The sequence below is a fragment of the Octopus bimaculoides genome, chromosome 21, assembly GCF_046866305.1.
Source record: "Octopus bimaculoides isolate indiv1 chromosome 21, ASM4686630v1, whole genome shotgun sequence".
In the NCBI taxonomy this organism is placed as follows: Eukaryota; Metazoa; Mollusca; class Cephalopoda; order Octopoda; family Octopodidae; genus Octopus; species Octopus bimaculoides.
Genome location: NC_142948.1, coordinates 12,762,738 through 12,788,150, shown reverse-complemented (window position 1 = coordinate 12,788,150; position 25,413 = coordinate 12,762,738). Strand labels below are relative to the sequence as shown.

At 35.6% G+C, this 25,413-nt stretch overlaps 1 protein-coding gene across 2 annotated transcripts in view; it reads left to right on the top strand.

The window, feature by feature from the left end:
- Positions 1-2,630: 2,630 nt before the first annotated feature.
- LOC106876162 (glutamate receptor ionotropic, kainate 2) overlaps positions 2,631-25,413 on the top strand; it is a 260,251-nt gene continuing 237,468 nt past the window's right edge. For both annotated transcript variants that reach the window (XM_089338814.1, XM_089338815.1), the window contains exon 1: positions 2,631-2,786. In XM_089338814.1, coding sequence (XP_089194940.1) covers positions 2,675-2,786 — 112 coding nt within the window. In that variant the 5' untranslated portion in view covers positions 2,631-2,674. The remainder of the gene's footprint in view (positions 2,787-25,413) is intronic.

The window sequence follows — 25,413 nt, the reverse complement described above, 5'->3', positions numbered from 1 at the left end:
GCTCTCAGTTGTAACTGACTTGAGAAGTATGTTGGTGTTTAAAATCGGCTTTTTCTCTACAATGTCAGATTTTATACCTGTTATATCAGCTACCATACTATCGTTTTTGTGGAGGCGCAATGTAGTGGAGGTTAGAGTAGCGGACTCGCGGTCATAGGATCGCGGTTTTGATTCCTAGACCGGGCGTTGTGAGTGTTTATTGAGCGAAAACACCTAAAGCTCCTCGAGGCTCCGGCAGGAGTTGGTGGCGAACCCTGCTGTACTCTTTCACCAAAACTTTCTCTCACTCTTACTTCCTGTTTCTGTTGTGCCTGTAATTCAAAGGGCCAGCCTTGTCACTCTGTGTCACGCTGAATATCCCCCGAGAACTACGTTAAGGATACACGTGTGTGTCGAGAGCTCAGCCACTTGCACGTTAATTTCACGAGCAGGCTGTTCCGTTTATCGGATCAACTGGAACCCTCGTCGTCGTCGTCGTCGTCGTCGTCGTAGGTGCCAACAACAATACTATCGTTGTAAGTACAGAATGTAATTTAAGTCTAAACATCATGAATCAAGAGGCTGCCCTTAGCTTTGTCTGCCTTCCGTTTCGTCTACTTATCACATATGAACAGAGGGGAAAATAAAAAGATATTTTGCTAGCATCAGCAACTCGACCAGGTGACATTATTCATACTTCCGATTGAACGTAATGTATGCATAACCTTTAGAAAAATCAGAAGTCTTTCTAATATTGTCAGCTGTAACCAAATGTTTCGCTAATATATTCAGCCTGTCCAAAAAATATCTCTAGCTTTCTGTGTAACAGAAAATAACAAAAAAAATTACAAAATATATTTTTTTAAATTGAAAAAAATAATAATTTGTTTCAATTTATAACATTATATTTCTATGTTTTGTCTGACATTTTCTAAAATTAAATTTGGTGGATATTTCTAGATACGATTAATTGAAAGTAGACAGTTTTAATTACATCAACTAGAGGTGTTATCATATATTTTGCATGTACTTTGTTTGCTAGGTGTAATTATATTTTATATTTTGTTGTCTATTTTTATGAGTTCTTTAAAGACATATATATATATTTCATTTTGTGGTGACTCGTATTTTGTATGATTTCTTCAATAATTATGTGCTGATATTTTTTTTAAATGGACATATAGATACACAAAAATATATATGTATATAGACAGATATATCTAGTTATGTTTTATAGTTCACACGATGCCAAACCTGACATCATCAGACGTCAGATATTTATATTACAATGTTAACTATGAATATCACATTACATTAAAAGATCGACGCATAGATGCTCTCATTATGGTGAAATAAAACGATCTACAAATCAAGAGAATCTTTAAAGATTTCACCTCATTGTACTGTGAACCCAAACATATGTAACTAATTACAGAAGCATAAATGAACAGATACTGTGGTTTCATTCGCATCGAAGACAACATAGATTTTTATTCATTTGCAGAAAATAAGGTAGGACAGTTACTGTATTGATCACACAGCCTAATGAAGCAGGAAGAAATCTCATATCTTGACAATCACACTTTCTTTGTCTTTAATCCCTTCAATGAAAAATGAGATTTCATGGTTATTCCGGTAATATTGTTAAATATCTACCAAATATAGAAGTGAATTTTCTGCACGTCACATTTCTTCATTAAACTTGACATATCTCAACAGAAAATAGTTTCAAATATGATTTTCCTCAGTGAAAGATACATTGGTATATAAAAATGCTTGCCGTAGTTAAAGGTAAAGAGACTTTGAGTGGAATCCGCAGTAAAAGTGTTAGCATCATGTCATTTGTGAAGAATTCTTGATTCTTCAAATTTTCCCCATTTTTTTTCATTTCTACTTGTTCCCGTTTCGAAGCGAATACGTGTTCCATTTTTTCTGAAAGCGGAGATATATTCAAGAAATTAAGTACTTCTCTTTATGGAATGTCATATACCCTTACTCGTCTTTGCTGTTTGGATATATGTGACAGGCCATTGTGAGTTGTGTTACATAATTCATTTAGTTTTCACACTAAATTTAGTTTTAGTGCGTACTAGAGTGTAAAATATGTAGAAATACAGAGTGTGATTATTTCATTCGGCATAGTGCATCTTATGGCAATACCTAAGAACGTGTATGCATGTTCATTAGTGTTAATCTCTGTATATCTATTAAGGTTCCACAAAAAAGTTAAGTCCTGTAGTTGTTATTATATTTACTTGTATACATCATATTTATACCTTTATTTCAATTTATAAACATTGTGGCATAAGAAATAAATCGTTCTTAAAAATGGAACTCGAAGCAAATAAAGCTATAAAAATACCATATAGAAAATTGGATTAAAAAATACCTTGAGTAAAAAAAAAAACAAGGTCGAAGGCTGACCATATGACTTGAACCATAGACGTTTGTCTTCATCCACGATTTTTTTCTCACCACAATATTCTACACGCCATAATTATAACTTCACCAATTTCGAGTCTCATCCTTCGAGTTCTTAATGATTTATCATATCTTATACCTACATTTCCGCATGTGTGTGTGTATTTATGTATGCATGTATGTATACTGACAAGTCACGTGTATTACATATTCTTCAATTTCTTTTGCAGGGGCATTGTTCGAACCTGAGAACGAAGGCCCGAAACTGGCGTTTATGAGTGCAATCGAAAAGGTGAATCTTAAGAATGAGATTCTACCTCAGACGTTACTTATATACGACGTTTTGAAGGTTCAACCTCAGGATAGTTTTCAGGCATCAAATTTAGGTAAGTCATTTCCACCTGTCTCCTCATTACCAAGTTCCTTCAGTTATTTCAATTTATTTTCAGGTTTGTACTTTTTAAATGTTTCAATATGGATCATTAGAATTTTGTTTTGTCTTCTAAAATTGCAAAGCTGAATTTAAAGAAATGTTAGAATTAAAAAGAGTCCTCGTAAAATAAATCGCGGTCAGAAAATATTTAATATGGACTATAAATAAAGATGTGGAGGCGCAATGGCCCAGTGGTTATGGCAGCGGACTCGCGGTCGGAGGATCGCGGTTTCGATTCCCAGACCGGGCGTTGTGTGTGTTTATTGATCGAAAACACCTAATGCTCCACGAGGCTCCAGCGGGCAAATGTTTGTGCTTTTACAGTAGGTCCTTCAAAAATATCACAAGACTCTCGTATCACTCACCGGATAAGTATTTCTCACGCTTTATCCCTTAAGTTTTTGCTTTATATGAGCGGGCATCAGACGTATGATAATTGATTCCGACACACACACACACACACACACACACACACAGCATTCATGGAAATAAAATATGCTGAATGACTTACTGCGTTCAGGTTAATATCAGTAGTCAACCAACTGTCCGAAAACAGTCATACTGACCACGTATACTCGTTGTCAGATTCTAAGACAGAATTTTTCAGCTAAAATTTTCCAGCACATTTCTCACTTTCAGTGCAAATGACATAACCACTTTGCGTAAGCTGATGATATCCACTGAGGGTGCAGCCTAGGGCCACGGACCTCGTATGCTTTTCCCTTGATGTGTCTGACAGAAAAATGAGATAGCTGACGTCTGATGCATGATGGACTGCAAGTTATTTATATGTACCTGGCCATAAAACACATACACACATATACAACGGTGCACACAGACACATGTAGGCGTATATACACACATATATATATACACACACACACACACACACATATATATATATATATATATATATATATATATATATATATATACACACACAAACAAACAAACCACACGACGATAGTGGAATGGGCCCTTCATTCCCTCGGATTATGCCTAAATCTGGGAATGAGATAAGTGGAATGGTTGATAAGAATAAAGTTCTGAGGGCGGTTAATGATGCTGGAAATGACTTTAAGGGTGGCCGTAAAAAATTATGTAATTGTAGGGACCCCTCTTTATGTCCTCTCGGCGGACTTTGTTTGTCCACAAACGTAGTGTATAAATGCGTAGTTAGAGACGAGGACAAACAAAATAAGTTTTATATTGGAAGTTCAGTGAATTTTAAAGCCAGGTACAGGGCGCACATGAGTTCCTTTTCTAATGAGAAATATTATAATTCCACAACACTCGCCTCTTACCTGCATGACCTCAAGAGGAGGAATAAGAAGTACTATCTTGAATGGTCAATCTTATCTAGAACCCCCCAATTTAAGGCTAATATTAGCAAGTGCTTATTATGCATTAGGGAATCCCTTTCCATTCTTAGGTCTTTTGGGCCGAAAACCTAGAATAAGTTTATCGAGGTAATCCCTTTTTGCAATCATAAATTTTCCTCCACCTTCCCAAAACTATATAAAAATAGAAATAAGAACAAAAATAATAGTATTAGTAGTGGTAATAATGGTAGTAATGGTGATAGTAATGGTAATGATAGAAGTAAATAAATAGACAAAAATAATTGATATTAAAATAATAATAAAAATATGGATACAATGGTAGTATTTATTTTTTATTTATTTTTTATCATGGCTTACGTTGGATTTGAAACCTAATAGTTTTTGGTTACCAAACCTGCCTGACTAATCTAAAGGGTATACTAAAAATTAGATTTTTTTTTTTTTTTTTTGGTCTAGTCCATATTATTACTTATTTAAGCTTGCTCTCATAATTATAATTTCTTTTGACTGGTGACCTCGTTGATGTATGTGTGTCTTTGTTTACCCTGAAGAAGGGGTTATCACTAATTTGTGCACTAAATACGGTGATATACCCCTGAAATGGCCATAAGTGTTCTGTGTCTGTATTCAGTCCCATACTTGTAATCCACTGTAAATGATGTTTATGGTTTGACTTTACTGATGTTACCTGCGGAATGGTGAAATATGGATTTTACTTTGCCACACATTGGATGTTCTGTTGTTGTTTTATCCCGTGCACTTCGGTATTCCTGTTTATGAAATTGGATTTTATCTACTAAATTTGCTGTCATGAGGCAGGTAGTTGAACTTTCGTACTATTTATCTTGAACCTTTTTTATTGGCTTTTGGTCCCAGCGAATGAAGTGTTCTGCTACGTTTTCCTATGTATTATTTTTTTTCTCTATATATTTTTTCTATATATATATATATATATATATATATTCTACTATATTTGTACCGGTCTCTAATATTTTAATCAACTTTTTAATCGCAGCTTTATTTATTTATATTATTCTATTGTATTTTTAATCGGTTTTTACTCTTATGCATAAAAATTTTGACTTCCCTTTGCTAATTTGGTTTTGTGGTCTATGTTGTACTTCTTATATGTGGTCATTGGTGGACTACGGCTTTTTGAGTCTATGACCTAACGGTTTTATTCTGCAATTCACTTTATACCTATGTCTCAACTAGTTTGATCACTTCTTTTACAGCCTTGTATAAATTCTTGGTTTTCTAATACAAAACTGTTAATATTGAATAATTATATATATATCGTATAAATGGATTGCTAAAACGGGAGAGACAGCTGAGTGTGTCTATACCTATACTAACACGAGCATCATTCGCGCACGCAAACATATGTGCGAGCGAACACACACGTACACACACTCATTATACATATATAAATATGCGTGTATATGTTTGCGTGTGTGTGTGTGTAATAGACATAAAGATAGACAAACATACGCATATGCAGTCGCTGACACTCTCCCCTCACTTTCATTTATACTCTCACTATCTCTTACACACGCATACATACACACACACGCATTCACAGAAAACATACATAAGAACATAGTCTCTCAACCCGTGCGAAATGAAATTAAATCACATGCAGTGCAATGCAGATATCATTTAAATGCATCTAAGTACGGCAGAGTTATGTCCCCTCATCTCAACCAATATTACACAATAGTGCTACTGATACAGTTTATAAAACAACACTAAATGAGCAGTGAGACAGCGTTTTACACCTTTACTCAGTTATATGAAACCATAAAATGGCTTTAGGCGTCAACAATTAACAGAAGTAGATTGTGCACTACATTTGCTCTCTGTTGGATATTTTTAGAGACGCAATAACAAATATATCACGCACACAAGCATGCGAGCCGAGACAAACATACACTCTCTCTCGCAGAAATAGATATTTAAAGAGACATCATTTATATGATTGCTTGTATATCTATTGCTTGCTCTTTATCTCGCTCTCTGTTTACTCCTTCTGTCAGGCTTTTTTTTTTCCATCCCTGTGCCTTCTCTTCTACGTGTATGTATTTATGTATACATTTGTGGAAAACTGTAATATGCAAATGTGTAGGTGTGTGTATATGTATGGACACATACAAAATACAAACAGACATACACACAAACACACACACACACACACACACACACACACACACACAAACATGTACGCATGAACCTGCATAGAGAGAAAAATAGAGGTGTAGGAATTGATATACATATTATAACTGCTTCTATATCATTAATACATATATGTACACAGACACCCATACATACATATATGTACACATACACACATATATACATACATACATATATACATACCTTCGTGCTTACATATTTGTTTACATACATATGTCTGTACATGGGTTAGTGCATACGTATTTATGCATACGTGTGTGCAATTTTTAGTGCGTCGATTTCTCTAAAATTCTTTTTGAGTACAAACGCAACACGTACACATATGGGAAAGAGAAGAGAGGTGGCTAGAGTGAGTGAGTGGGTGGCAGAGAGAGAGAGATTGAGAGAAATAGATAGATAGATAGATAGATAGATAGATGGATAGCTAGATAGATCGATAGATGGGTGGATTGATTGATGGGTAGATAGACAGATAGATGGATTGGTGGGTAGATAAATAGATAGATGGATTGATGGGTAGATAAATAGATAGATAGATTGATGGGTAGATAGGTGGATGGATGGATCGATAGATAGATAGATAGAAAGATACATACATATATATATATATATATATATATATATATATATATATATATATATATATACACACATACGTAGTTCAAAGACGAATGTTATTGGGCGTGATACCCAGTAATATAAGACAGAACAGTGAATTACGTGAGCCCCAATGACATAACCATGGAAATATATATAATTTCAGTCACATTTTCATCTTCAATGATCCTATCCCTTCAGATTTCAGGTTTCTTTCTGTCTTTGTATAATTTGCATTTCATTTTCTGTTTTTATACAAATACTTCTGTTTTACCGATATCAATTCTATCGAGTTCACATTCTGGTCTGACATTCTTGTCTTCAGCCGTTCTTATTATTGGTAATAAAGGGGGAAAAAATATGTTGTTTTTGTTTTTTCTTCCTTTCTAACTTTGGCTATCCTACCATTATATTTTCTTTTATTTCTTTATCGTCGTTTCCAAAATGGGCATTTTTCTCTTTTGGAAATTAATACGTTGAATCTGCTATTAATGACATGCCCAAGCACGTCCATATGCGCATAGACACTCACACACACACACACAGATAAACACGTACGCACATGCGCGTGCGCACTGATTCACCTCATTCGCACGCACATCACGATCCACGCCCTCACTACCCACTTATTTATATACGTGTAGGTGTATCGTTATGTTTATATGTGTGTGTGCATGTGTATACGTATGTTTATATGCGTGTGTGCATGTGAATACTTATGTGTATATGTGTGTGTGTGTATATATATATATATATATATATATACACACACACACTCGCACGCATATATATATATATACACTTATATATACATGCATACATATTTATCTACACACACACACACACACACACATACATATGTATAAATATAAATAAGTATATATATATATATATATATATGTGTGTTTGTATGAAGTTAATTATGTATGCATGTATATATATATATATGTATATATATATTTATGTATATACATATATATATGTATGTATGTGTGCGTGAATGGGTGTACTTGTGTATGTTTGAATTTATCTGTGTGCGCTCGTGCATGCGTACTGCGTGCGTGCGCGTGTGTGTGTATGTATGTATGTATGTATGTATATCCTTATACACGCGCATATGCACGGAGGTAGTCATGCATCTAAAGAGTCTTTTCTCAGTAAGTGCTATGTTGGTCCAACCATATATCTAAATAAAACAATGGCGAACGTGTACTGAAGCATCCAATCAGTCTCGGGGAGTTAATGAAAAAAAATGTAATGTACAAAGTCTTTTCAAGTTAACTGATTAATGATGCGCTGAAAAATAGTTGTATGGTAAAGTAAAACATTTCGGATTATTTTATTTTGTCTTGGGAGAGTCATTCTCTATTAGTGCTTTCTAATACCTTATTAATATAACACACTCACCGGTCTGATTTCCACTCATTTGCTTATCTGGTTTTACTAAAATTTCCGTTGCATCTAGCAACCTTTTAAATAGTCGTTGATTCTGTCTGTTATCGGAACTGCGTTTCTTGTGCGCATGCGTATGTGTCATTGTGCGTGCGCATGCGTGTACGTCAGTGTGCGTGCGCATGCACATACGTATGTATATGCATGTATGCGTGTGTATATATCAGTAGTTCTCACTTGAACCCCGACAAATAATTGAGGGCGCACCATATACAAATTTCTACGCTAAGTAACAGAAAATAACACATACCTTAAGAAGCTTCATTCTTGAGTTCGTGGGAAACATTAACTCGATGTGTCTTGCCAATTTCTTCAATGTTTGGGCGCATGTTTGAAAGACAAACTCGCATTTCTTCATCAATGTACGTAAGTGTTCCATGCTTTTTTACTTGATAGTAAAAATAGTGAAAAATCCCAATTCACATAGATATTAAGTTGAAAATTGCAGCAAAACTATATGAGCTTTTTTTTAGAAATCGAAGCTTATTCTTCTTTTAAAGAAATCCAGAAAGCTTCAAGTGACAATTTCTTTTGTTTCATCATTAATCCACGGGCAGTAGATATAGCAGCGAGTTTCTCTTCTTCTATCAATGTTAATTTGAAATCATTGTTCAGTTTTAAGTGATGGGAAATACGAACTCGATTTTTCTTCTAAATTTGCTAAATGCTAAACTATTAATGGGAGTGCTTTATTTATGCCTGTTTCACTTTGACTTAAGGGAAACATTTCCAAATTCCCTTCGAAAGATATTCGTTTCTAAATCTTAAGTTTTCTTTAGAAAGCTTTCATTTTGTCAGTGGACATTAGAATGTTTTCTTCTTTCCCTTGCATGTTAATCTTTAAAATATTGAGCTGCTGAAATATATCGGCCAAATACTGTAACCTGGCAATCGAAAATTCGGAACGAAGGTCACAGTAATTAGATTGTTTCATTTCTTCAAACAACGCAAGAAGTTCGTGTCGTAGCTCGTGTACACGGATAGGTATTTTTCTTCTTGGCAGCCACCTTACTTCGGTGTGTAAAAGCAGCCGTTTGTGTTGAGAATCCAAATCGGTACAAAACTGTTCGAATATACGAGATTTGACAGTTCTTGTTTTCATAAAGTTTACCATCTGAACAACTTAACCTAAAACTTCTTTTAGTTCCTCTCCTAATGCTGTTCGGACAATCTCTTAAAATAATTTGTAGATTTATCTTCTAAATGAGGATGTTTAGGTTTTAAATGTTTGCTCAGTTTACTAGGAAGCAATGATTCATTTGACATTTTATTTCCACAAGCTAAACATAGCAGCAAAGGATGGTCTTCACGTCCAGTCCATGAGAAACCAAAGCTTAAATAACTTACATCGTATTCGGGAGTAGTCCGCGGTTTCAGTTCCTTATTTGAACAGCTTGCTTCACTTAAGTTCTGCTCACTTCCAGGTTCACATTCATCAGTACGACGCTTCTTTTTAATAAGAAACCTATCCATTTTGTATGGGTGTACTTTTTTTGCCAGTGAAAATAACAACACTTTCACTCTTAACGTCTGTTTAGCACAATAAGAACACCACGTCTTATACCACCGCCTGCAAGTGCCACATTGCCGTATGCTTGCCTGTTGCAGAGTCGTTCAAAACGTGTTCGCAACGCGTATCGAACCTGCTTGCAGGCCTGAAGCTAGCTGTTCATTGCAAAGAAGAGTGCTGTTGTTATAATTTTGTGTTGACGGAAATACCGGTATATCCGTAAGATAATTCTATAATATAAGAAATTAGCTATGCATTTACTTCTTTATATCGGAATTCACGTCTTTGGAAAATCTTAGGGCTCACCTACACATCTTCTGGGGCGCACCAGTGCGCCCGGGTGCACCTTTTGAGAACCACTGAAAGAGAACAAGAAAGAGAAATGCTAACGACATTGAAGACGAGCGTTACATGGTTAAGAAGTTACATGGTTAAAAAGAGTGACAAAAATGCGAGAGAGAGTAGTTTTGGTCAACCCGGGGCTATAGTAGAAGACACTTGCCGACAGCGACACGCTGTGGTTAGCAGGCGACTGTTTTAGTATACAGAGTCACGATCCACGATTTACGAAACCAATGTTCCATGATGAATTACGGCATGGCGAACGCAATGCTTCAAATCTAAGGTATCAAAATGCCTGGAAATTGGAGCTGCTTAGAAAGAGCCATATTTCTTTGGCTGATAGTAAATACCTCAGAGAAATTACCGATTTTAAACATGGATGGATTTGCTTGTTCTGTTTAAATGTTAGTTTTACAAATACAAGACAATGTTTTCAAAGTTAAGTACTAGATAATAAGCGATATACAGCCGCCGGTTATAGCAGCTTAGTTTTAAAATAGTTTTAGTTGTTGAGAATTGTCCATGATTAACAATTTCTATTTAGACATAAGTCTACAAGCATTAATTTTTCTCCATGTCTTCACAGCTAAATATATAATTATAAACATGTGTTAGTAATGATGATACAACAGCTTATGCTTATTAAAAACCGAAGTTAGATTACAGATTCGCAGCAACAGTGATTTGGAATTATCCATAGTAGAATAAAAATCAGATTATATTTGCTTAAACTGGTTAAGATTACGGGCTTAATAAAACACTAAGTAAGCCAAAATTTTCTCTTCAATGTGTTATATAATCACCTCTTGATAAAAAGGGGGATACTCAACACACTTAATGCTTTGCTAATGGATGTGTTTGTATGTGCATGTGTGTATGTCTGTAGATGCGTGAATACATATACAAAGCACGCTTACACACATGTGCACACAGTTTGAATAGAGCAAAACAAATAGCAATAAAAAAAAATTAGATGGATGCAGCGATGGCTGTGTGGTTATCAAGTTTGCTTTCAACCACATCGTTCCGGTTTCAGTTCCACGGCGTGTCATCTTAAGCAGGTGTTTTCTACTATAGCACTGGGCCGACTAAAGACTTGTGAGTGCAATTAGTAGATGGAAACTGAAAGAAGCCTGGGGGGGGGGTGCTCACGCGGGTGTCTACAATTTTTGGACAACCGGTGTTGGTTGGTATACGTTCTTGCATTTTAGTGGTGTGGCATAGGAAAACCTATAGGATAAGTACCATCATAAAAAGATTAAATGCCGGGGCCAATTCGTACGACAAAAATTTCTTTAAGGCGGCGCCCCCGTAAGACTGCAGTCTAATGACTGATAAAATTTAAAAGAAATAACAATATAGAACGATGTTTATATGTTAATTTTATTTACAAAGCAACTATTACTTGAAGAAAAGTGTGTGTGTGTATATGTGTCTCATTTGCCTCTTTCTCTCTCTCTCTCTATTTATATATGTGTGTGTTTACATGTATATGTATGTAAGTGTGTGTTTAAGTGTAAACGTTTGCGTGTATAAATAAGCTACTTTTAACATACGCTAGTTTGGTTTTTGACAGATCTCAACAATTTCGGTTTGCAAATTATACCGTGTTATCCAGAATTTCCCCGATGTAATTCCAGTCGAACAACGGAAATCTAATGTTGACCATTTATAAACGTGTTCTTTTCGTTTTCTTTACCCGCAGCTATATTTGAATTGAAGTGTTACCTGCTATGCTGTACTTATATATATATATATATATATATATATATATATATATATATATATATATATGTGTATTAAAATAGCTAGTGTAGTTATTATTGCTTTATTTACTGCAAATATACTTTCATCATAAGCAGTGGATGTGTCAAAGCGTTTAGATTTGATACAATGCTCTTTTCAGTCATTTGAATGCGGCCATGCTGGAGCACCGCCTTTAGTCGAGCAAATCGACCTCAGGACTTATTCTTTGGAAGCCTAGTATTTATTCTATCGTTCTCTTTTGCCGAACCGCTAAGTTACGGGGGTGTAAACACACCAGCATCGGTTGTCAAGCGATGGTGGGGGGACAAACACACACACATACATATATACGACGCGCTTCTTTCAGTTTCCGTCTACCAAATCCACTCACAAGGCTTTGGTCGGCCCGAGGCTGTAGTAGAAGACACTTGCCCAAGGTGCCACGTAGTGGGACTGAACCCGGAACCATGTGGTTGGTAAGCAAGCTACTTACCACACAGCCACTCCATTAATCATTTTAAGGTAAATTTGTGTGATACTAAAACGGATCTCTGTCGATCTCGATGCTGATTAGTTCAACTGAAATACCTGCTTATATAATTAACGTATTAACGTAATTATTTGGCAGAATCATAATGATACTGAGTTGGAATTGCAGTTACAGCCAGCCTGAAGGGTGGCGATACGGTTTTTATCAAACCATCTTCAATCATATCTCTTGGGTTGTTCGATGCAATAAAAACATTTAATCATTTAGTCATGAAAAAATATATCAAAACAAAAAAAATCAAGGCGTGGCTGTGCGATAAGAAACTTGCTTTCCAACTACAAGGTTCCGCGTTCAGTCCTACAGCATGGCACTTTGAGCAAGTTTGTTCTACTATAGCCTTGGGCCGACCAAAGCCTAGTGAGTGGATTTAGTAGACGGAAACTGAAAGAAGCCCGTCGTGTGTGTGTGTGTGTCTATGTCTGTTCCCTCACCCTCACTTGACTTCCGATGTTGGTATGTTTACGTGCCCGTAACTTAGCGGTTCGTTAAATGATACTTATAGAATAAGTAACGAAATTCCTAACACAGGGCTAATTTTCGCGCTAAACAAACTGTCTTTGCTTAAACAGAACTGGTCTACGTCCCTGATTACAAATGAAGACGTAGTTTTTGCATCAGTGTGGCTTCTCTAATAGAGACAATTAAACAACGACTAGGGTTCCCTCCTTTCAAGCTATCGGAGAGCTGTTAACTCAAACTGTGATCATCAAATCTTTGGCAGATTTTGTTTTAGGTCCGACAGTGTGTCCACTGAAAACCAGCCTCTTTTCTAAGCAGAATTAGTAAGCCTGCCGGTTTAGTCGTCGATGACCCGACCATGTAACAGGTACATAGATACTAACATATACATACATACAAACATATATATATATATATATATATATATATATATATATATATATATATATTAATAAATTATATATTAATAAATTATAGGGTAGCAAAAAAAATTTTAGAAATTTTATTTACCACCAGTGGTCTAGCGAGAGTAAAAAAACAGTCAATAGACTATGTATTATTCATTTAAAATGCAGAGATGTCTATAATAGGACATCTACTCGCTAGAAATAGCAGCAAAAGACTACATACCACAAAAATTAGGGATAATTTCGAAAGGAAATGAAAAATAAAAACTTTTACCAATCTGTAAATTTTCGGCATTTTTGCATTTTTGTATTTGCTGCCGATTAGGTAAACCGCAAATACGCGGTATATTTTGAAAAATTAGACATAGGAACACGAACCATGCTGCGTATTGACTCGTGCTTCATATATTGTCTGGTCATTTCTGCTGACGATAGTACGACCTTGTAAGATATATAATCTTTATCTTACTAAAATTGACTTGAAACCATGGTACAGAATATAGATTGGTAAAAGTTTTTATTTTTCATTTCCTTTCGAAATTATCCCTAATTTTTGTGGTATGTAGTCTTTTGCTGCTATTTCTAGCGAGTAGATGTCCTATTATAGACATCTCTGCATATTAAATATATATATATATATATATATATATATATATATATATACACACACACACTTACATACATATTTATATATGTATATAGATAGACACAAATGTGTGTGTGTGTGAGAGTGGCTGTATGTTAAGTAACTTACTTCCGCACGACATAGTTCCGAGTTCAGTCCCATTGTGTGGCTCCTTGGGCAAGTGTCTTCTACTATAGCCTCGGGCCAAGCAAAACCTTGTGAGTGGATTTCGCAGACGGAAACTGAAAGAAGCCCTTTTGTGTGTGTGTGTGTATATATATATATATATATATATATATATACATATAGGTGTGTGTGTGTGTGTGTCTGTGACCTCCTACCATCGCTTAACGTGTGTTTACGTCCGCGCAACTTAGCGGTTTGGCAAGACAGACCGATAGTATAATCACTAGGCTTGCAAAGAATAAGTCCTGGGTCGATCTTTTCGACTACAGAAGAAGTTCCCGCAAGTTCGCAGTCAGATGACTGAAACAAGTGAAAGAATAAAAGAATGTATATATATGTATGTATATATATGTATGTATATATATGTATGTATATATATGTATGTATATATATATATGTATATATATATACTCTTTTACTCTTTTACTTGTTTCAGTCTTTTGACTGTGGCCATGCTGGAGCACCGCCTTTTTAGTCGAGCAAATCGACCCCAGGACTTATTTTTTAGAAGCCTAGTACTTATTCTATCGGTCTCTTTTTGCCGAACCGCTAAGTTACGGGGACATAAACACACCAGCATCGGTTGTCAAGCGATGTTGGGGGGACAAACACAGACACACAAACACATACATACACACATACATATATATATACATATATATGACGGGCTTCTTTCAGTTTCCGTCTACCAAATCCACTCACAAAGCTTTGGTCGGCCCGAGGCTATAGTAGAAGACACTTGCCCAAGATGCCACGCAGTGGGACTGAACCCGGGACCATGTGGTTGGTAAGCAAGCTACTTACCACACAGCCACTCCTACGCCTATATGTATATATATATGTATATATATATGTATATATGTATATATATATATATGTATGTATATAAATATGTATATATATATATGTATATATATGTATGTATATATATGTATGTATATATATATGTATATATATGTATGTATATATATGTATGTATATATATGTATGTATATGTATGTATATGTGTGTATATATGTGTGTATATATGTGTATATATGTGTATATATGTGTATATATGTATATATATGTATAGGAGTGGCTGTGTGGTAAGTAGCTTGCTTACCAACCACATGGTTCCGGGTTCAGTCCCACTGCGTGGCACCTTGGGCAAGTGTCTTCTACTATAGGCTCGGGCCGACCAAAGCCTTGTGAGTGGATTTGGTAGGCGGAAACTGAAAGAAGCCTGTCGTATATATGTGTATATATGTATGTGTGTGTATGTTTGCGTGTCTGTGTTTGTCCCCCCAACATCGCTTGACAACCGATTCTGGTGTGTTTACGTCCCCGTAACCTAGCGGTTCGGCAAAAGAGACGATAGAATAAGTACTAGGCTTACAAAGAATAAGTCCTGGGGTCGATTTGCTCGCCTAAAGGTGGTGCTCCAGCATGGCCACAGTAAAAAGAGTAAAAAAAAAAAGTATATATGTGTATATATATGTATATATATATATGTGTATATATATGTATATATATATGTGTATATGTATATATATATATATATATATATATATATATATAAGATACTTACTTGGAAATGGATGCGTGACGTTCAGAGAGAGAGAGACAGACAGACAGACAGAGACAGACACGAGGGGGAGCGAGAGAGTGTTGGATAAATTGCTGGGTAGATATGTGAGTAGGCAGATAGATATTGACGATGGCATTGCCCTCACCGCCTTGAACCAGTAAACTAGAAATAGAGAAATTGTGTTTATTATATGCTACAGAATAAACCAGGTCTGGTGAGACATATTGCCGCCACGTAAGGTCAGCAATTTATAAAGAAGATAGAGAGTTTTTCATTGCCAAATTCTGCTATACTTACGTTCTTGTGCACTTGCATTCGTATGTGCGATAGAGAAAGAGAGACAGGCAGACAGACAAATGGACCAACAGACTAACAGAAAGAATAAGTTTGAAGGAGGGAATGCTATTTGTTTTACGATTGTGTATGTTTGCGTACAAGCTTGATGTTCAAATATAACATGCATGCAGTTATGTATGTCTCTTTCAAACAGTTTATTCGTTGTTTTCAAATATTTTTGATTAGAATTTCTGGGGGGGGTTTTTTGGTTTTTTTAAACGTTATCTTAAATATCTTGACTTCTGCGACGGATAAAGTGTATTTACTCACTTTCAGGTTAAAATGCTAACAAAAGAAGTGGTGGTGGTGGAGAAAAAAAGCGAGAGTGTTGTGGAAAATTACTGACAGAAAAAGAACTCTATACTTCATTCTTTACGTATATTAGATTATATTTATAGTTTTAAAGATAACCTTTAGTGTGTGAATGCGCGCGTGCCTGTGTGTGTGTGAGAGAGAGAGAGAGAGCGTGCCTGTGTTTCTGCTGTGTGAATGCACGCACGCGTTTTGCATATATACATGTGTGTGTATGTATTATAGAACACGCCTGCATGAGGGAGAGAGATGTATATATATATATTTATATATATATTATATTATATGTAAAAATATACATAGATATATGTACATACAAATATCCATCCATCTATTTATCTATCTATCTATCTATATATATATATATATATATATATATATTATGTACAAATATACATACATATATGTACATCCATCTATCTATCTATATATATATATATATATATATATATATATATATATATATATGTGTGTGTGTGTGTGTGTATGAGGTGTTTTGGGAGGTGGGTAAAAACCACCCTACATATTAACATTCGCTATATCTGTTTCTATCGCGATAATTTTAAGATTCGATGAAAAAAAAATTAATCATTTTAAGTGTGAGTCTCGAAGTCGATACATCTCTGAATGATAATGTATAATACATTGGGTTTTTAAAAAACCCTTGGGTGGAAATAAGTGGAATGTCATTGCGGGTTCCTGTCCCTTGAGGAAACTTCGACATTTATCTGTTTAAAAGTTTCTTTAACCCGAGATACTTCATGCTGTTTTTATAGAACTTCCATTTATGTAATTCGCTCTTAAAATCCTTTATATCTTTAACATGCATGCGTGCATACATACACACATACATACATAAACGATGGCTTCGACTAAATTTCAAGCAATAGTATCTAAATATGAGCAACACAGATATGGCCAATCTTCCCTGATAGTGTTCTACACTGCTTTGCATCGCTGTAGTAAGGATTGCTTCCTCATACACTGCTGTTCAGAGACCTATAAAAAATATGGCACTCCATCGGTTACAATGACGAGTATTCCAGTACATCGGATGAACGGAAGAGCCCGCTCATGAATTAACGTACAAGTGGCTGAGCACTCCAAAGATATGCCTACTATTAACGTAGTTGTTTGAGAGATTCATTGTGGTACGGAATATGACAAGGCTGGTCATGTGAAATCCAGCTACAACCCATTTTTGCCTTCTGAATAGGCTAGGGCAATGTGAAATAATGTTCTTGCTCAAGACCACTACGCACCGTTGGGTATCGAACTCACGATCATAGGGTCCTGAACTGAATATTCTAACCAGTAAGCCACACGTTTTTACTAAGAGAACTACGACCCGTGTTCACGCATGCCTTCATTCCATTATGGAATTTTTCAAGGAGTTGTCTTTTTTACAGATGCTGCAAGCCATATTAAGCAGAACATATTACATTCGTTAAAATTCAAACGCTGCCTGTGCCTGGGGTATTTCAAACTCTGGAAATGCTTTGCATAGTGTCAATCTCTCTCCTTAAACTATGTATGCATTTGCTCTAAACTTACGAGTCACCTACATTGGAAACAAACCATGTTGCAAGTGTTACATCATAATTTTCCTTCTCCTTGAGAGACGCCAAAAGAAAGATTACAGCCTCTATCTCCTGTTTGGCAGTTGACTCTTATGCCGTTTGAAAATTGTAGTCACTCGTCCAATGTGTCGAACAAAAAATAACTCTCCTTACCGAGCAGGTTCTGTTAAGTTTGCAGATGTAAATCCTAACAGTCCATCAATGCAGCAGGTTCTATTAGTTACATGTAACACACACACACACACACACACACACACACACACACACACACTTATACATGTAATTGTCTTTGCAGTTAGATTATATATGAAAAATTAATTAGATTCTTGCAAGTTTCTAATTTTGACTCTTGACAATAATCTAGTTGGAAAGGATTCGCATAGCAATTCTAGTTCGTTTTATTGAATCCGTGTGGATAGAAATTAAAGTGTAATTTAGTCGGTTATTTTTAAAACTCAGGTTAAATATGGATGTAACTAAATACCGTTTATGTAAATATCCTTACATGAAATTATGTTTCTTCTTTCTCCGACACTCATTTATTTATTTATTGCATAACGCATTTATTAAGAATTAATTGGGTAGCTACAGCAGTCTTGATGAGACATTGCTAATTCTTTTATAAATATTTACAGGAATTAAATGTAATGTTGACATAAGACCATTAATTTCCTTGTTTACTTAGAATGCCGGGTGATATATTTGGATGTATTAGCGCTTCTGTCATGAGGCAGTCTCATCCAAGAATGAAAAAAAAATTCTCAGAGCTGAAGAAGCATTCATCAACTTGACAATACTAACGCTGCTTTCATTAATGCTAATGAAATTTGTCCCAATGGATGGGACGAAATTAAAACCAATAAAACTAGACTTGCCGTCTGAGTTGGCTTTTATTTTTCGGCCTGCGAAACATACGCTACACAATTTTCCTGAAAGTACTTGCCTTGAAAGAAAGTGATGGAGACAACGGAAATTTCGTTCTAGCAATAATAGGAGTGGTAAGCTTGTAGAATCGTTAGCCTGCCGGACAAAATGCTCAGCTGCATTTCGTCTGTCTTCATGTTCTGAGTTCGAATTGTGCCTTTCATTTCGGGGTGGATAAAATAACTACTATTCAAGCACTGGAGTCGATGTAATCGGCTAACCCATACAATAAAATTCAAGACCTGTTACCTATAGTCGAGAAGAATAACAGAGCTGTGAAGGAACGTGCCTGGTGATTAGGGTGTTGTATCGAATCCTGAATGGGGATGATCCACTGCATTCAGGAACATAACAATTCATTTCGCGTTGTTCTCATCCTCTCTACAAAGTATTGGCACCCAGATCAGAGATCGTGTTGCGATGTTGGTCTTTTACTCACCATAGACAGGGTGACCAGCCCTTTGAGCCGGGACTAATTATTACTCTATATAACAGGGCTGATAGTGGAGACGCAATGGCCCAGTGGTTATGGCAGCGGACTCGCGGTCATGGGATCGCGGTTTCGATTCCAAGACCGGGCGTTGTGAGTGTTTATTGAGCGAAAACACCTAAAGCACCACGAGGCTCCGGCAGGGGATGGTGTCGAGCCCTGCTGTACTCTTTCACCACAACTTTCTCTCACTCTTACTTCCTGTTTCTGTCGTGCCTGTAATTCAAAGGGTCAGCCTTGTCACACTGTGTCAGGCTGAATATCCCCGAAAACTACGTTAAGGGTACACGTGTCTGTGGAGTGCTCAGCCACTTGCACGTTAATTTCACGAGCAGGATGTTCCGTTGATCTGATCAACTGGAACCCTCGACGTCGTAAGCGACGGAGTGCCAACAACAGAACTGATCACCTGGCCACCTATATACACCTGTCCACCCACACTTGGTACCAATGCTTAATACCAGTATATATATATATACAAAGGTTCCATACTACGATTTTTTTTTTAAGTATTCTATTTTCAGATCTACTACCTTATTGATTGATTTTATTTATTTATTACCAAAAAAAAAAAAAAGAAAAAAAAAAGATTGGTCCGGTTGAATGCGTGAGTTGTTTCTCTGAAATAAAGAATATAGCTTCGCTTTGGAATTGTACAATACAAATACAGGCTTGTCACAAACATTTTCTTTTTTTTTTTTGTTATCTATATTTTTTCTCTATTTATTTTTGGTAAATATGTTCATTGTCATTGAAGAGTTCGATGCTAATGGATTTGTTAAATTTAGATATGACTATGTCGACCTCGATGCTTCACCCTGTTGACTTTGATATCGGCAGCTGATGGTGTAAAAATAAACATTGAAAAAATAAGACGAAACTTAAATATAGAGAGAGGCGGAGGAACGTTAAGTAGGAGGGAGCTGGAGAAAGATAGAGGAAGAGCAATGGTGTGCGTATGAGTGAGAGAAAGTGTGTGTAGCGTGTGTCAGCGTGCGCTGTTTTGTATATGTGTGTGTAAATGAGATATTGTGTTTTGCTGGTGACTCTCCTCAACGGTTTATTATAAAATAGATGGTACACAGAACGTTCTACGAGTCGCAATTCTATCAGTGTTCTGCTGAAACTTCTAACAAATAATTTCAAACGCCCAGCATTATAGTGAGGCCTACGACCAAGACAAATAAAACTGAAATATTTTAATCGTATTCCATATTTTTAATATATGTTTATGTTCAATGTAGTACAACAGGGCAAACTTTTTTAATCCCCAGAATAGACGATACGTGCCACATTTTTTCTTGTGTTCATTTAAGTTTAGAGATAAATTTGCGCTCGCATATTATCGTTTTTATTGTTTGGTTCATTTGATCGAAAAGTGCAATAGTCGCAGATATCCATTCATGGCAATCCCGACAGTTTCTAATCATATTGTATCTATAACTCAATGACCTGCCTGTTTATTCCGCATACATCCTGGTGGATTCGAACATGAATCTGCTAACCGCTGTTGTATATCCTCATAAATCAGCTTTTTTAAGATGAAACACAATGTATTAGCGCAAGGAACTCTGTGATAGTCGATGTCTTGACATTATTGAGTCGCGTTGACCAGAGGCAATCGAGACTAATGAATCTAGCAGGAGTCGAAACTTTCATTTATAGCGTCAATTGATAAACTGTCTAGCCAGCAGATAAATAGTTTTGTGTTTGGTGAACAGCGAAAATCAAACCGAGAATTCGCATAATCATTCTTAATACGTGTGTCCACACTACTCTATCAATATTTACTGTTTTAAATCCACCAATTTTGAGACCAGGTGGTTTAATCAGTAGCGTCGATCACATTACTTTACGTGTGTTTTAATTCATCGGCCCCAAGAGGATAAAAAGCAAAGTTCATATAACTACGATTAAACTCAGAACTTAAAGAATCGGAAGAAATACAAAAAAGATTCTGCCTGTCCTTTGTCTTTAATATTTCTAATTTGAGTACAATTTTTTTATATGCAGTTTTCTCCCTCCCCATCGAAAAAGTGTTTCTAATTTAGGTACAAGGTGCAAATTTGAGGGGAGGGTTTTAATCAGTTTGCATACCTCCATAAATTCATTGATACTTTATTTCATCGACATCGAAGGGAGGAAAGGCAAAATTAAGCTTGTTGGAATTTAAACTCAGAACATAAGGAGCTCTAACAAATAGCGCAAGCTTTTTTCCGGACACTCAAACAATTCTGAAATTTGTTATTTGTTCTGTGAATTGTTATCCTAATTTTTTGCCTGGGAGAGTTCTAGTTTTATGTTGAATCTTCTATGCACCTGTCAAGTACTGCAATCGACTTTTTGCGTTTGCAGATGTGTACTAATATGGAAGGGGAATAGCCTGCATACTAGATCCTAAAACTTCACCCATCAGTAGAACCTTGAAAAATAGGAAATAAATAAATTTGAATGCACTACTGCTGGCATCAATATTGAGTATCTGTGACATCTTATCTTACTGCCACCACGAACACTCAGGAGCACAAACGAACATCCTATCATTGACACACATGCACCTACGCAGTTTCTGTCTTCTCTCTCAGAAAAAAAAAAAAACAAATTACCTTTTGGATAATTCAAAAGAAAAATAAGAACCTAAAAAATTAATAGAATTCCCATACTGCACTCAATTTATTCAAATGTTCTACTTTAGAAATTTGTGTCTTTAGGCCAACGTTAAAAAAAGATCAGCGTAATGGTAATTTGCTTTTATTGTTTTCTGTGAAAACCATATATTTATTCCTGGTGTGAAAGATGCTGAACCTCAAAAATTATGTTTTGTTAATGAAGTCAAACATAGTAATCAAGAGAAAAAAAGATCATATTGGAAAAAGAAAACTATAATTCATTCGTAAAATAATTTAATTTGTCAACAATATTAAGCCGCACCCGTTTATGAATAATTTTTCGTATTTTACCATCTTAATTTTGATAATGCTAGAATCCTTTCAATAAAATTATTCTCTATTGGAGAACAATTTAGAATTAGCAGTTGACCTACACACAGTTTCTATTCCTGACTGGAGATATATATCTGTTCATATTCTCTATATTTCTTGATTTTATATATTCTATAACGTAATAAAAATAAATACTACTGTAGATTACAGGTTTCGAATAATCCAGACACTGATTTATCAAATTTCTTTGAGCAGGAATGATGATGGAATATATTGAGCTGGATCTATACCAAATATCTAAGAGTCTTGATTCGAACGGTGCTGGTTTCTTTATTTAATCGCCGAAGTAACACAATGACTTAAGTGCCTCGCATTTCGTGCATTAGCTTTTATCAAAACATATACATATATGTCTCTCTCTCTCTCTCTCTCTCTCTCTCTCTCTCTCTTTCTCTTTCTCTCTTTCTCTCTCTCTCTCTCTCTCTCTCTCTCTTTCTCTTTCTCTCTTTCTCTCTCTCTCTCTCTCTCTCTCTCTCTCTCTCTCTATATATATATATATATATATATATATATATATATATATATATATGTATAGCATTATATCATATTATATTATAATATATGTTAGTTCCAAATCATTAGACTTCTGCCATGACACCGATATATATCTCCTATTAAATGTGGATGTTCTGTAAGAACAAACTATCCTGTGGTAGATACCACGAGAAAAAAAAAAAACTAATATTAGCTTTTGGTGCTAATTGTTTATCTCCCCTCTAGCATTTCTGAGAACGAATTGGTTAAATAATATTCGGGAGACTTTGGCCTCAAAAACTGACCTAGCTACCATACAACTGAATGATTTCCTAAAAATCATTCTTTAAACATCCAAAACACTCAAGTACTTTGCTTATTCATACATGGAAATGCACGCAATCCAAAAATTTTAATTCAGGTATAAAAGTGTTAAAGATGGCAGTTCCAGTGTAATGTGGTTTCAGTCGCATACAGCGGCTTTATCATTTCATCATATCCTTTTAAAGATCATGTATAAAAATGTATCAATAAATGTTATTCATTAGTTATACATAAATTTATTGCTCCTCAGTTCTCACTTATTGCTACTTTGGTTAGACTTTGTAGAGCAGAACCTTGGTTATAATCGATCCAGCCCTGACCAAGTATGTGTTTGAACTACATCGAATCGGTTCATCGAATTAAACTCTTATATATAACCGGCTCTGTTTTATATATATATATATATATATATAGTGAGAGAGAGAGAGATATAAATATAGAAATAAATAGATATATATATATATATATATATATATATATATATATATATATATATATATATACAGAGAGAGAGAGAGAGGGGGGGCATAGATAGATAGATAGATTGAAGTGAGACAAGGACAGAAATCGTGAAATAAAGAGTATTTTATGCATTTAGTCACTGACTATAAAAGGTATTCTCAAGTTAAAATAGCATATTAATAATAGTGTTATATGCATAAATATTGTATTCAACGCATAGCGTTTATGTTGCAATACTTAACACCTAAATCATTTACACACTACGTTATTAAAGAAATAAGAAAGTACTTTAATCTATTGAATTCACTATTTCCTGCAGCAAAATTAATAGGACAGCGAAGATGGCAGAATCGTTAAAGCATCGCATAAAATGACCTACGGCATCAGTTCAGGGTTCGTGCGCTCTGCAGAGGTCAGCTGTTATGAGTGATTGTCATTGTTGTTGCTGTTGTTGTTGTTGTTGTTCTTCTTCTTCTTCTTTAGTCATTCTTCATATTCCCTCCTCCTCCTCTTATTCCACCGTCCCTTCCTTTTCCTCCAGTTTCTTCTTCGTTTTCTGCTCCGCCACTATCACCTCCTCCTCCTAGTTCTTTTCCTCTGCCCCTCCCCCTCCTTCATCTTTTTTTTTCGGCTGCCCCTTCACCAACCATCACATACCACGTGTCAAAGAACTCCAAAAGTGGGTGCGAAGCCATCATTAACTGACAGAAAGGACGTCATAAATCAATGAAGCTTTATCTTAATTATATTTAGACATTTTACCCTCTTAAAAAAGGAAGAAAACACAAAAAGAGCAATCACTTGATCTACTAGACATAGCAGTCAAATCACTTTCAAATTATTCACCACCGTCTTAAATCGGAGACAATTCCTTTCTACTCTAAGTACAAGGCCCGAAATTTTGCGGGATGGTGCCAGTCGATTAGATCGTCCCCAGTACGCAACTGGTACTCAACCTATCGACCCCGAAAGGATGAAAGGCAAAGTCGACCTCGGCGGAATTTGAACTGAGAACCTAAAGACATACGAAATACCGCGAAACGTTTCGTCCGGCGCGCTAACGTTTCTGCCCGCTCACCGCCTTTAAATCTGAGAGAATTACTCTTTTATTCTTTTATTCCTTTTTCAGTCATTTGACTGTGGCCATTACTATCGAAAAAAGCAGTAACTTCCTTCAGATGAACACACGTCGTTGATTGGGTAAAATAACCCAAATACGACAACTTTAACACGAAATAACTTCTGAAGTACGAAATTTTGTCAAATATGTTGAAAGTAAACCGTGTTCAGTGTGAGAAATTACAAACCATTTAGTCATAAAAAGAATAATTTTAAAAATCTGTGATCGAAACTGAACAGATCCCAAATGATACATGTAAATCCATTCACAAGGCTTTGGTCGAACCGTGGATATAGTAGAAATATTCGCTCAAGGTGCCACGCAGTGGGACTGAACCCGGCGTAATGTGGTTGAGAAACAATCTTCTAACACAACCACACCTGAGTCTATTTAGTTTATTGTTTATTTTTCTATTTCAAACAATCGAACATTACATTATGTAGTCCTAGAATTAGTATGCCTGAAAATAAAAAGTCGGCGATACCAGAAATAGCAACTAAATCTCAACTGACATACTTCATTATTTAAATAGAGAAGGACTTTTAAAATAATATAATTTCAGGTGTTACATAAAGA